The sequence below is a fragment of the Chlamydotis macqueenii genome, chromosome 3, assembly GCF_036417535.1.
Source record: "Chlamydotis macqueenii isolate bChlMac1 chromosome 3, bChlMac1.mat, whole genome shotgun sequence".
Taxonomy (NCBI): Eukaryota; Metazoa; Chordata; class Aves; order Otidiformes; family Otididae; genus Chlamydotis; species Chlamydotis macqueenii.
This window is the reverse complement of record NC_141558.1, coordinates 43,528,813-43,543,811: the sequence shown is the minus strand read 5'-3', so window position 1 is coordinate 43,543,811 and position 14,999 is coordinate 43,528,813. Positions and strand designations below refer to the sequence as shown.

At 37.5% G+C, this 14,999-nt stretch overlaps 1 protein-coding gene across 1 annotated transcript in view; it reads left to right on the top strand.

The window, feature by feature from the left end:
• MMS22L (MMS22 like, DNA repair protein) overlaps positions 1-14,999 on the top strand; it is a 96,264-nt gene that overhangs the window by 62,676 nt on the left and 18,589 nt on the right. The window contains exons 15-19 of the mRNA XM_086744285.1: positions 6,207-6,397; positions 8,863-9,013; positions 13,599-13,741; positions 14,507-14,649; positions 14,798-14,957. Of these exons, the coding sequence (XP_086600411.1) occupies positions 6,207-6,397; positions 8,863-9,013; positions 13,599-13,741; positions 14,507-14,649; positions 14,798-14,957 (788 nt within the window). The remainder of the gene's footprint in view (positions 1-6,206; positions 6,398-8,862; positions 9,014-13,598; positions 13,742-14,506; positions 14,650-14,797; positions 14,958-14,999) is intronic.

Genomic DNA, 14,999 nt, shown 5'->3' with positions numbered 1-14,999 from the left:
CTCAGTGCTGACGCTTTCATTATAGACTGTGGGGTTTTTTCCAAATATTCCTTTTAATGGATGGGATAATTTATTTTTGGCCTTACGTTTCTCATGTTGCTTATCTTTCTGAAATCTATTTTTTAATTCTATAAATATGGGTTAAAATTCTGTGCCTGTTTGTTTGTTGGTTTTTTTAAGTTATCAAAGAGTGAAAAGGCTGTTGCTTAAATATGAAGAAAACTTATAGATACTTTGTATGTATCTTGCAGATATGGAAACAAATTGAGAGGTTCTGATTTGAGGTGGAATAACTACTCCTGTCCAGTTGCTACTGCACTCATACCAGTCTCAGCGCTATACGGAATCATAGAATAGTTTGGGTTTGAAGGGACCTTTAAAGGTCAGCTAATCCAACCCCCCTGCAAGGAGTAGGGACATCTCCAACCAGATCAGGTTGCTCAAAGCCCTGTCCAACCTGGCCTTGAATGTTTCCAGGGATGGGGCATCCACCACCTCTCTGGGCAACCTGTTCCAGTGTTCCACTACCTTCATATAAAGGGATATAAAAAAAAAAAAATTGTGTCCCAGAGTGCTTAGAAACAGATTTAAAAGAGAACTTGGATGTTTCAATTATTCTTGGGTAGAACTTAGTCACCTCCCTTCGTGCATGTTTCACTGAAACAGCCTGAATGTGGAAGAGTCTGAAAGTCTGTAGGTGACTTTTAACCACTGAAGTTCCCTGGGTACCTGAACCTGTGTGCCCAGAGACGCTAAGGCTGTTTTCACAGGCCTTAGCTTTTTAGCATCAAGCTTAGGCACTTTGAGACCATAAACTAGATGGTTTAGCACTTAAAATTCTTGTAATCATGTTGGCAGCGCACCTACAAAACATACTGATAACCAAAAGTTAGGTGCAGAGCTCTGCAACCCGGCCTACTCACATTCAAAACATTGCCCAAGAGGAAGAAGTTTCACCTTTTTACATGTTAGGTCAACTGCTCACATCATTCACTGGTGATCAGGAAGCCAAAAGCCTTTACCATGAGATGCCTGAAACCCGTATCTATGACTTTCCACCAGTCTCTAAGCATATTTAGTTTGGGGCACTTTCTTCTTGGAGGATCTGAGCTGTTGTGGAACCACTGTGTAGCTAGTCTGCCGCTTCTGTGCGTCCAGATCCATTTCATTTTTATGAATCTGCATGTTTAAGAGAGGTGGGATCATATAGTTTGTTACTTGTACCTTGGCACAGCTCTATGATACTGCGTGAAAGCGGCCTTGGACCCAGATGCAACCATTCTGTCCTTGCCTTTGTGAATGCTAGTATTATAGTCCGTACTTAAACTAGTGTTTCTTTTTTGAATGCTTTGAAAAATTCTGTATAAAAGTAATTAACTCTAAAAATGTGTTCTTAGTCACACTTTATACTATCATAAAATGTGGTACAACAGGTTATGATTTCAGAAATGTACATGTATTCAGTGTAAACTGCATATTTGAAGCACAGACATAAAAAAAAGTAAATGCTTATGAACAGATTACTAAGAAGTTGAACAATGAGTTTATCAACGTGGGAGCTGGTATCCGTATGGATCAATGAAATAAGTGCTATAGTTGCAATTTTCTAGAACTATCATGTAACTAAATGGCATAATAGTCAACTAGTTGAATACCCATACTGGATTATTTTCAAAGGCATACGGAGGGCACGCAAGGATCTTTTTCAGCTTAATCTTGGATAGGACTAGTTACTGGAAATATGTGTGGTGTCTGCCAAAACCCTGCTTCCAGTTCTGGTTGTCGTAAGAAGCAACTGTTGTGGTGGAATGGAAGGGAGAAATGACTAGAGACATTAAAGTAGTATTGATGTTTATGCCATTTGAAGACAGTGAAATTGGATTATTTTGAACTAAATTCTGGAATGCTGCTTGGTAAATATTGTTTGGTCATTGAAGCTGAGTGGGCTGCTGTCTGGCAGAGATGTCAGAGTTCTGCACCTGTAGCACCAGCACAAATTTTGAGTGTGTCACTGCAGTGAGATTTGTACAACCACAGAAAATATGACCGGATAGATTTCTACAGGAAAGCCCAATGTTTTGCCATACACTAGTACTATGTAATGTCTTCATATTGGCAAGTAAAAGGGGACGCGAAGCAGAAACACCTTTCCATATGAAATGGAGTAGTGTCAACACTGGCACTTTATTTTTTAATACCATCTTTATTGTGTAACATTCCTATTTTTTCCCACAGAAACAAATATGCTTTTCATTGTATTAATGTGGCTTTTGATTTTGGGGAAACCTTAGCCTGATAACTTTGTTGTTGTGCACATTTCCAAGTAGCTGACATCATCTCTGTGTCTGGGGTTTGTTAAGAGAATGTAAGGCTTTTTTTTGTCTTCACTGAAATCAAAACTCTCACTGTATTGTTCCCTGCATCAGCTAATCTCCCTATCTCTTCTGTTCTTTTTGCTGAAACCTGCATAGCTACCCTGTAGCTGAAGAAGCCTCAACTTCCCTCAGTGACTTTTGTTTCTGTTATCACCTCTATGGCAGCCTTAAAATAGGACCGCGGGACAATGCATTTGTTGCCAAAATATCAAAATGAGAAACTGTGTTGATAATCTTACAGTGATGCAAAAAGAGGGAGAATGTGTGGAAGGGCAGTCTCCAAGTTCAAGTATTATTCCAGTTCCACTGGTCTGCAGAGAGCACAAAGCCCGTATTACCTGTCTTTGAATCTGAGTGTGATTCATTTTATTTCATTTTACTTCCCCTGAATTTTCCTTGAAAGAACTGATGTTAGTAGTTGAAATTCTAAGCATCAAAGCCATTTATCATTTTAGAAGTACTCATATATCTCTACCCAATCTCCCTAGATTTATCCAAGGGTGTTTGTCCTGCAAGTGTTGGTTTCTAATTATTTATTTGTTTCAACATAAAAAAAAAGTCATTCATTTCCTTTAAAAATACTTTCCTGAGCTTAATCTTGGCTGTACTGGGCAACTGAGTTCTGCAGGTGCTGTGGCTGGCCTGGCGTTGGAGCAGAGGAACTGGGAGTACCATCTGAAGAAACCAGAGTCTATATTTATAGTCTTGGAGCCCCTGAGGGGTGGTAGTATGTGTCCCTGGCAATGCTGGTAGAAGGAGAAAGGTCTTCTGTCATGTTGGGGAGTTATGAACCCTTGTAGATCAAATTAAATGGCATTGTATTAAGTCTGGATGCCAATGTGCAGCCAGTGCAGATCACGGACTTGTAGTGACTTGAGTTTCCATTGCATAGACAGGCTTCCGCATTTCGTGTGTTTTCCTTTTCCAGCTTGATCTAAAGTTTCACTCCATTTTAGTAATCCAGGCTGGCAAAGGCATGGTTTGTGTTTGCCAAAGGATGGTTCATGGTTACAATATCTGCATCCAGATAAATGGCTGCAATTCCTTACCCAGGTGTAGGATGTAGAAGATAATCCCCACGCTACTGCTGTATGTATACATCCAGCACAGTCCTTATTCAGGTAGCACAAACATTCCCTTCTTTTACAAACCCAGGCTTTGTAAAATGAAATGGTAAAATGAAAAAGCACACCTCTTTTTATGGGAATAGGAAATCCATTATTTAAACCAAGTCAAAACCACACCAAGTTATTACCATTGTAATGAGGCAACCAGTGGTTCCAGAGCTCTTAACACAATGGAAAACTGGATGTATATAGTTTCAGAAATTGAGTGATGTTTGATGGTATGCTTGTCCAATGTTTAAAAAATGTGGAAGTCTGAATAAAAAGTAAAATTGTATTTATCCATATTTTTATGGAATTAAAAAAAAATTTTGTTAGTAGAAGTACCTGTCTAGATCAGCTGCAGGACATATTGATGCCCCATCAATTCTAAGCATTTACCTTATTGCAAGCATTTGTGTAGGTTACTATGAATAAACATAAATACTGATTTGTACGTGTTGCCCTTCCACTGACACAGAGATATATTACCTTACTTTGGAAGTCTGTACACCCTTCTACTTTGCATAGATGGCTAAAGGAGATGCAAGGCACCCTTCTTTCGAGAGAGAATTTAGAGGAGAGAAAAAGGTCTTTCTCCTGTTTTACAGTGTAGTCTGGATGTAAGTAAGGCAGAATTTGGTCCCGTAAGTTTTATTCTCTGCAGTATGAGACATCATGCTTTCCTTTCTTAACAAAATAAACCAAAAAAGTCCTTTATATTTTTACTGTTAAACTTTTTTTTTAATGGGCAAAAATATATTTAACATGCTTCTTTAGCCCTGCTTTTTACTTTTTCATTGTTTGTCCTCTAGACCTCACTATTTCTGTACCCTTTTCTTTGTCCTTTTTTTAATAAGAGATACTCCCAAAGAAGTATTGCTTGACTTTTTATGCTAATCTCGCTTTTATTTCACTTCATGTTGACTTGGAGAATATGCCTTGTAAATAGGAATACCAAGTGACATACTGAATATAATCCTCAGTTTCTAAGCATTGATTGTTTTCACAGCATCCTTTAAAGGGTAAGCTGTCTTACTATCCAAATATCATGGCTGGGAAACTGAGGCTAACAAAGGCTGTATGATTTGTATGAAGCCACAGAGGGAATAAATGTTGGGTTTAGAATTCCTGGCTTCTGTTCCTGTGTTTGGACTTGCACCGTTTCTCAAAGAAGTACTTGATTCCTCCTAGTATTACGTACCCTTCATGTCTGTTAAACGTAGCCATTCCAAAAGTAGCTAGTACTCGATTCTCTCTGTCTGTCCTATTGAAACTAATGGATGCCTGCAGGCAGGTGTAAGGTATCGTTACCTTTGACAGCCAGTATGTTTTATGTTTTAAATTACGTGTTAGGCAGAATTTTTGGATACTAATTTGATATAATGAGATGCGCTTCTAATATCAACCCTAGTTCAGGAAGGCCTTGCAGCCAGCCTACTCTTTATTTAAAATTATTCCATTTCAGATGTCCTAATGAGTGCTGTGAGTTGTGTAATTCTTTCATAATTTTTCCACATTCCCAGAAGGGAACTAGGGGCTGGAGGTTTTTCTATTTTTGTTTTGGTTTATTTCAAATTAGACTGAGCACAGAATAATGATCTAGGGGAAGAGTTTTGTGAAACACTTGCTATTGTGAGAATGGCAATTAAGAAAAAAAATTATAGTCTACAAATGTTAGTGTTAAGGCAAGTCTCGATGCCTCCACTGTTTGCCATTATCTTATAAATATCTTGACTCTGACTTTCCAGTGCTGTTTATAGAATTTAATAAAGCAAATGTAATAATGCTGCCTGTGCTTTAATGCACAATCTCAATTGAGTTGACCAGAAGATAAATAGGAACAGGAATGATAGTGCGTTCCTACAGATTGTTTTTAATAAGCATGTTATTTAGTTGATCAGTCCAGTGCAGTAATGCCTGCTATCCTGCTCTACCAGACAAATTTATTAATGCTTCCTCCCCCCGCCCCCCCATTTCTCTGAGAACATTGATTCCCTGCAGACATATCTCTATTAAGCCTCTAGAAAGTCACAACTTCCAAATTAGATTAAGTAGCAGGAATGGTACTAGAAGAATCAAAGAAAATTGAGTGCATTATTGAATTCATGCCACATTGTCTCAGGAAGAGATGGGAGTTATGTGTGGTAGTAACTTTTGTCCTTACTGTACTAACAAAGCTGTGGGCATTGCTGTCAAACCTAATTGTCTGCAGCGCATCAGGATAAAATGAAGCTTTTATCTTATCTAAACTCGTACCTAGTGAGGTTTTACAAAGGAGAAATGGGTTTCAGAAGGCAGCTTTAAAATTGATCAGAATCATCTGCCATTATTTGCTGTGCACAACCCTATCCTAAAAACCCTACTGACAAAATTTTTAAAAAGCATCTGGCTTTGGACTGTAAGCAGACTTGCTTGTTGTGCTAGCAGTTGCAAAATGCAGATATTCATTTTAAAGCTGCCTATTCCTCATTTTGATCTGACATATTAAAAAGCATATAATTAATGGTTGACATTAGTAATTAACATTAACTTTGTGGTGCTTAATATGCCATCATTCATCCATCAAATAACTTGTACGCATAATGTCTTGGTGAAAAGGTTTTAATTGCACAAAATGATCCTTCCGTTCTCAGGCTCTGCGGTTTAAAGTAGTTGTAAATGCCTTTTTAAAAGATGTGCATTTTTCATTTATTGAATGTAAACATTGTTTTTTGTTTCTCCCTAGGAGCGTGCACAAACGTGTAAGCCAGGGACTTCAACCAGGGAACGCAGCCCCAGACGCACAGCTTCCATTAGTGGCTAAAGAGCACCACCTTGCTGTCGCCAGTGCTCTCTGGAGAAATTTCTTTCCCTACTTGAAGAGCCAGAGGATGTCACAGGTGCCACCTTCCCCACAGCTTGCCGATACAGCTGCAGGTGAGCATTGACCCTCCTTGCAGCTACTGGATTTGATGATATTTTCTGGGTCACAAACTTTCAGGGATTTTCTATTTTAGGATATTTCTGCTTCCATGTAGTAACTTAAATACGCATAAATGTAAAAAGTAGATTGCTAAATATTTTGACAAGAAGAAATACTGTAGTGTTGAATTACTTGATAGAATACAAACAGACTGAGAACTCCAAAGGGGTTTGAAGCTGTACAAGCCTGACTTCTTTTTCCCTACTAGTCACAGATTATCATCAATATTGCAAATGCTATACAATATAAATGAGAATAACTTCTTTCACTATATCTAGAATTTACATCTTTTTGTAGAAGTTTATTATAATTTCGTGTTGAACTCTTCTTTTCATTATGGTTGTGATTCAAACTAATTTTTCTAAAATAGTATTTTATATTTTAAGACCATTTTAAAAATGTTGATTACATTACTATTGTTTTTTGCTAAACCTTTGTGGCCATGGTCATTAAACTATTTAATAGTACATTTTAATTATTTGTCTTGCTTTACGCTGAAGAGGTTTAATCTTGAAGTACAACATTCCATATGTAAGTGAACCCCAAATACAATGAGTCAGCATGACAGTGAATAGAAAGAAATCTGTTTGATCTTTAACATCAGTAGCTACCGTTGTATTCTGTAATTACAATGAAATCTTGTATCCATTTTACTAAAATTTAGAGAAGTGAAATATAAAATATTTTTTCCCATCATGATATGAATTAGATAAAGTTATAAGCTCAGAAGTACTGAGTTAGTAATAGAAAAGTTAAAAGACCCTTCATTTGAAGTAGCTCTGCAGTAGTTAGTAGGTGACATTAATGAAGGAGGCAGCGTGCAATGGTAGTGGTCTCACACTGCTGAAACATGTATGGGAAACAGCAATACAAATCAAAGGAAGAGGTTGTTAATGTCAAAACTTTCATTCATTTCCTGCAGTGCCATATCTTTTTATTTTGTTAACCCCATGAAATAGTAAGAAGAACAACCTATTATAAACTCGGCTTAGAAGGAGAGGAGTGCAGTGGTGACCTGCTTTATAGAGATGTGTTAGGCAGTACTACAGGGGAAGGCAAACCCTTCCCACGCTGTATGAGCTTCTTGCCTTAGAGGTTGCAGCCCAGAGGAGAGAGCAGCTGTCACAAGCTCTCCTGCTCCCCCTGCCAGGCAGATAGCCTGGGACTCACATTATTGTTCCCATTTCTCCCCCTCCATGATGCTGCAGAAACAATGTCATAATCTGGAGGAAGGCTGGTACAAATTGCTTCCTCACCTGAGGCAGAGTGGGGACTCTGTATGACCTCGTTTTTTATTCCAAAGTACATAAGGAAGTGTGAAGTCCTTCATAGCTTAAGGTAGTCTGTCCTTACACCAGTAATTAAAATATAGCTTCACTGTTGTTTCTGAAAACCAGCCTTTTCTGTCAAACTCCAAGTCAGCTTCTCAATGCATGCAGTTTCATAAATCATTATCTTAATAAAATAATATTACATTTACATTTAACGTGAACTGGAGAATTTTGGAACTAGTGAGTCCCTTTATTTCACTGCCCTCCAAAGCCAGTTTTCCTGACTCATTTGATGCCTCTCATTTCCTATAACCTAATAAATCCTCAGCATTTCAGATTACATTTTCTTCCTGAGTTTAAATGCATTTGTCGTTTGCAGCATAAAGAATGTGCTATGTGTTTTTTTTTTTATTCTGGTAGTGCTAGATATAGATTCCACAGCAGACCTAACAGAAACAGCAAAAGGTTATGCTTCATTAATAAAAATTCTGCACAAAGTTCCATCCCAGTTTCTAGATCTGCAACTGTTATATGAAGATCCTTTTTTCAAGAATAAGCTTGTTTACAGTGCTTTATTTACATGGTAACTTCTGATACATGAAAGTCTATTGTAAAAATAGAAGGGTACCAGCTTCTACTGAGTGAATTTTTTCCAGAATCAGTTCTTCACTACGAGAAGTGTGTAAAAACAACAAAGCAAATAAATAAAACTCAACCCTGTAAAGCACAGTAATACTTATGTGTACAAGGGAAGAAGCGATGGATGGAGGCAAGAAAGGGAGGCCAAAAAGACAAAAAAGCAGATTTTTAAGACATAGTTTTCATTGCACAAGTGGTAAAAATATGCCTTCAGAATTTATAAGCTGTGGTTTCATGAATAGACTTAAAATTATGTATGTTTGGATCCATTTTCCCTCCTTTACGTTCAGTGTGTCATGTTGACTTAGAAACTCTTTGGGACAGAGACTACATTTTAACATGTGTACAAATGCTATCTGTTAGAATAGCTGCCCAGTTTTAGCTGAGATTCCTGGTACTCCCAGGCTACATATTATTAATTGTAATTAATTTTCAATGCTTTTTAGTGGAACAGGGATGTACAGAGGAACCATTAACATAGTGTGATGTTTTTCTCTCTTTAAAATCAGGTTTTACGCTCTTAGCTTTGGATATACCCAGCAAAGTCCTATCAGATCTCCAGCCACAGCCTGTTCTATCAATGATGCAGCTGTTTGGATGGGATGACATGGTGTGGCCTCAGCTGGTGTCAAGATATCTAAGTCACCTAATTCAAAACAGGTGAACAAAATCTAACTGCTTGTTCTTCCAGTACCCTCTCATTCCTTCATTAGACTTGTAGAAAATGTTGTTTCAAATAGTAATGTTTCCTTAAGAACATCCAAGTTCTTTGAATCTGTTAAAATTCCAGGTTTCTTGAAATCACCTGGGACATATCTCACAGGGCATAGTGAGTGTTATTTGGGTTGGATTGTTTGTTTATGTGTAAATAGCTTAAGATACTCACAATTTGTCAGGAAGATAGGTAAGTATGTTGAAAAAGTTATTTGTCTTTTATATAGCTAACCACTTATTTTTCCCAATGGAAACAGTGTTGCTACTAATAGATTTTTGGAAAATAGGGACCTAGATAATAACTTCAGATAAGTGCTTACATGAAGAGCAATACTGCATCAAAGTGAAATGCTTGAACGCATAACCTATTTTTAATTTGCATAGTTGCAGTTATCCACTCCCTTCTATTGTTGTTACACTTGAGCAAAGTTGTTACAATTTGGCAAGGTGGTAGCCTCCTGCCCTAGCTGCACTTAAGTTGAGTAGTGTAACTTGGTAAATTTTAAAATTTCTAGTTAAAAGTACTGGTCTTATTTGTCCTCTACCACTTAACACAAAAACTTAAATCTTATAAAAAGTCAAGATAAATCTTATCCCAGAAATCTGAAGATGCTGTATAATAAGTATTCAGTGTTTAAATATCTTGACTTCATCAAAAGGAAGAACTTCTGGAGGAAGCTGAGGAGGATGAGTTGGGCAGTACCGCAAGTATAAGGAAAATGATCGTATGGAAATGCATGCTTTGAAATTTTCTTTCTGACAAGCTTGGAATGCTTTCTGAGTGCGTATTAATGTTCGTGTACCCCAGGTTTCTGAGACTTGCTAAATGGATGCTTTAAATTAAATAATAGGTTTAGAAATTTTTTTCACATTCTCATGTTTTATGTGCCAATGTTGAATTTTCACAGAATCACTAAATTGTTTAGGTTGAATGGGGCTCTTGAGATCAGGTAGTCTAACTTGTCCGTTGCTTCGGCTCAAGCAGATTGCCTGGGACTCTTTCAAGTCAGAATTTTACATACCTGAGAAATTTTATTTGCTTTAAGTAGGCCTCTCTGAACCTAAGATAGATGGATGGTGATGGTGATGGTGGTGGTTGTTGTGGGTTTTCTTCCCCCTTACACTGCTTCCGAGTCAGGCTTTGGAAACAGGGGAGGCAAGAGATCAGAGAGAAAGAGGGAGTGTGTGTATGTCTGACTGTGTTTGAAAGTGAGAGAAGTTGCACATTTTTAGGATACACATTGTACTAAGAAGCATAGCTGTAAATCGGGATATGGTAAAGACTGTTTCAGTGTGATCGGCAAAGATGAGGCTATGGCCTTCTTGCAGGGAGGTGTTTAAAGAGGTTGAATCTAGTTTCTCATGTGTCAGTTTGGAACTCAGGAGAGGAACGTTCAGTCCTCTGATTTGCTGTATTTTTCTTGTATGATCTTTATAGGGTGAGTTTCATGCAAGGTTCCAGGTACTTAGCATGTGCTGAATGAAACAGGAGTTAAGCACATACCCATTTATAATTTGGTTTTTGTTACTCTTCAGGTGAGATTAAGAAAAACATTTTGATGGCTAAACTGGAATTTTGGTATAATTTGGGTGCTTAAGGCTAATTACCAGTTCCCCCAGTAAACACTTAAGTGATTGAAAGCAATTCCTTAAGTATTCATTAGCAATTTTCATTAAGCACCTGACATATTGTTATATATTTATCCACAGATATATTGCTATGCTGGCTGAGGTAACATTTACTGTATTTGGAACCACGACCAAAGCACTCCTATTCCCAAGAGCATGGTTGCGTTAACAAGTACAGAGCACGCACACGTGGCTGGTACTGAGTTCCCCATACAACCCTGCTGCCATAATTTTACTAAAACTGCAGTTAGTATTGATGATAGTTACCTGGTGAACATCAGTTGAGAGGTTAGAGCACTTGTGCAAGAATTTTGAAAACCCAAGTTAACTAGGTCTTGCACTCTGAGGGAATTCAAACCTTTATTTCCAAATACTGCTGTAGAAAGGAATGAGAGAACTTTGCCCTACTCTTACAGGTTGTGCTGTGGACTAACTAAAAATGTCGGGTTCATGGATTTGTATTGAGAGAACTAGCAGGAGAAAGCATGACTCCCAAGGTCGAGTGATGATGGATATTTGTCTTTTGCTTCCCTGTGTGTATGTTCTCTCGTTCTGGTTCTCTCTCATATGTTCCCACTCTCTGTCACTTTGCTTTTCTGAATCAACCTCCTGCTGGAAGCATGGGAGAGAAAGCGCTCACACAGAGGCAAATATTTTTGCCCCTATGCTGCTGGGGTTGTGATTGCCCAGCCTCAGGGAGAATTGTCTATTTCCCTTATCAGTTGCCTCAAGGCCAACAAGGTGAAAACTGAAGTATCTGAGACTAGGTGAAGGTACTTCCCTGCCTCATCAACAGAGCTATAAGGTGCTCAGATTTCCTTGTGAAAGCTCAATAACTACCTAAGATAAGATTTTTTTTTATTTTTTTTTTTTTGGTAGAATTATACAGAGGTGTTGTACTCTAAATACTATCATTTTATTATATGCTAATAAGATGGCAATTTTTTTTTGTAGCATGATTCACGTACTTATTTACTTTAGGCAGTTGTAGAGCAAAAGTTATTAAAGTATCTTACGTGCTAGGATCTTAAGACTTCATGGTTACTGCATTGTGATAATTTTCACATCAAAGATTCTCAATTAAAGAGTAAAAATATGTTGTTGCTGATGCTGTTATATAGCCTGCAAGCTCAGCCTGGTCTCTTTAAGACTGAAGCTTGTTCTGCATATCAGCTATTTCAGTATCGATGATAAAGGTTCTGATGGACAAGCTGTGCCCTTGGGAATATGCGCAGAAGCTTTGGCATTTCTTTTGCAGTAGTCTACTCTCTAGATCCGTGTTGTGTAGTGTTGAAATTAACTTGGAGCTCACTGATTTATAAGGACCACTTGCCATGCTTCTAGCAGGTAATTACTGTTCTGTCCTTTCTTAAGGATTAGAAGCGTATTCCTCTCCAGTTTTAGAAAGATACTTCAGTGGCCTGCATACCAGCAAGCACAAGAAACAAGAGTGAGACTACAGCAGAAAGTGGTTTTGTGAGCCTTTGAGGCCAAGTAGACTAGCTGTATACATCAAGATTACATAAGGCTGGATTTTTTTGTTGTTTATACATTACTGCAAAAAGCATTAAGTCCATAGGCATCCTGTTTTTTTAACTTTTTTTGGTACTGGAATTTAACTTTCTTTTTTTATGTATACTTTATTTGCTTGCATTTGGTTTCCCTATTTATTTTCTCAATACTACTTCAGCAGGGATGTTCAGACAAAACCTACAGTTGTCAGTGGTTTTACCTAAATGAAAGAGAAAAAAAAAATATTAATGTTGTTTAGTGAGAAACAGAATCCAGTTTGGTTTCCATCTGGACCTGTGCTGACTTTCTATTGTAAGCATGAGTAAAAATTCAGTAGAAAATAAGTAGATTTATATGTACATATATCAAGAAAAGAGTACAAGCATTTTTCATTAAAGTCGAAGCATCTAGGACCAGGGAGGAAATCTCTCAAATAAAAAGGCATAACTATTTTCAAGAAATTTCACTGACCTGAAGCACGCATGCAGCTCATGTGACAGGAATTGCAAACAGGGCACTGAACAGACCCACTGTCCGTTAGCAAGGAATTTTTGTGGAATTAATGATGTGGGGCCCATATGCTTGGGAAAAAGTGACTACAGCAGCTACTCATGGTGGTAAGGCAAGTAAAACTTTGGGAATATTGAACAGCAGAGTAGAGGGATTGTGCATTGAGTGATGGTGCCATTGACTCCAGCCTGACACCTGGCTGGTAGAACAGTAGTGAGTGTACACCTGTGTGTATATACATACATAAAAGCATATGCCTGTAAGTGTATGTTAAGTGTAGTGGTTTCCTTTCTCGTGTGCAAAGTGCCTTTTTATGTTTCCCTTTGAGATCCATTTCTAACGTGACATATCTTTATTTGCTAAAGCAGACCTTCTCTTCTCCATTTTTTTTATGTCGTCGGAACTAAGCAGACCCAAATAGCATGGGGCACCTGAGCTAGCTTTATGTGAAAGGCTGGAGTAGCTTAAGCGGTGTCAGTATAAAGTTCCAGGTTGATTCAGATAAACTATTTCCAGCATTGTACATTGTCAGTTTAGACAATACTGTCAAATTATCCATTGTTAGAATAAGGCGTTTCCCACTGTGTGAATTTTTCCCCCCTCTGTTTTGTCTTATATATTGAAAACGTATGTATATGCGATATGTATTTTTATGTTACCATGTGTGGCATTACCAAATTTATCATATTCTCTGTATTTAGGCATCAGGAGCAAACTCTGTAGAGTACACAAAGGGAATGCCAGTTGGCCTTTGTGTTACTTTATTTCTAATTGTTTCTGTGCACTGTTTCTGTATGTCTACAGCCAAATGAGACGCTCTGCCAGCTTTTTGCATACTTTTATTAGATCTCTTTACCTTTTTCTTCTTCTGCCTATGCAGTGCACTGTGTGAAGCTTTTTCTAGTATGGGATATACATCCTATGAAGCTTTGACAGTACGTTCCTGGTTTCGATGCGTTTTGCAAATGTACATAGATCAACCAAGTGGTATGCTGGCCAAGACAGATGCTGAGCGAACAGTTGGTAAGTGTTCACATTTCCCTAATGTTTGCAGTAACGATTCTATATTGCAAAACTGGCAAACATTTTCAGCTAATTACAAAATGTATTTTTGTTTGTATTCCTTTACTTTTACCTAATTACAAAATGTGTTTCTTTGCGCTGCTTGTGCTATTTATTTTGCCTGCTCTGCATATGACAAATTTATCACAAACAAAGATAAAAGAGCTTGTTTCCTTGGAAGCAAAGAACAAAAACTTGCTCCCAAGGAGACAAGCTATTTTTCCCCCATGGAGAAACTGCTCTGAAAAAAAGTGAAAATCTGAAGTAACTAGTCAGAAATCATGCTGTGAATGCTGTAAAAGAAAAAAAAAAAAAAAGGAAAAAATCCAGTTGCAAGTAATTCTTCCCTTTTCTGTGTTGGATATTTTGCTTTCTTATAACAATACTTTGTTACTTCTTCTGTAAAACACTGCGGTTCTCATTATTTGTAGAACATATCTTCTAGCAACTATTTTTCATACACATTTTGTAGATTTTGAATAAAACCATCAGTAAAATGAAAGACTTCATTATACATACTTAATACTCTTAATTCTCCTGTAGCTGTATTAGAAACATAACTAGTTTAGACACACATTCTTTGTCTAGAGAGATGCAGTCAGTTGCAGTATTCTTGTATTTTAGACACTTTAAAATCATGTTTAATTTTACGATTTTGGGACTAAAGTAAATTGAAAAGCATAACTGTATACTATATTTGCTGCTGTGCTTTCTTGTAACAAACAGGGAAAGCTTATATGGAGCAGCTGACAGAAATGACAAGACTGATTTTTAAACTCTCAGAAGTGGAAAACATTATTTCAAAGGCTCATGTTGAAGAGTCAGTATTCAAGCAAGACCCTAAAAATGCTCTTGTCCAATTCATTAAGGTACTGTACATCTCTGTGTTAGCTTCCTAGGACAATTTGATACCATTATGCATAAGATTTTGTCTGGTGTACAAAAAGAAATTACTTACACAAACCTTGCAAGAGACTTAGTTTATCTATATTTATTTCAATGTTTCTGTTTTCTCAGGCTGTTGGTAGAACTTACAGAGGCCTTCAGACACTCCCTGAGAAATCTGCCATGGTAGCAAAGAGTCTGGAGTACTTAGGTGATGTATTAAAGTATGTAAAACCTTATTTGAAGGTAAAAGGACCTCCAGAAGGACTGCAGCTTACATATTGGATCATAGGTGATTATTTTGCAACCTCTTTTCTTTGAGGAAATAGTTTTA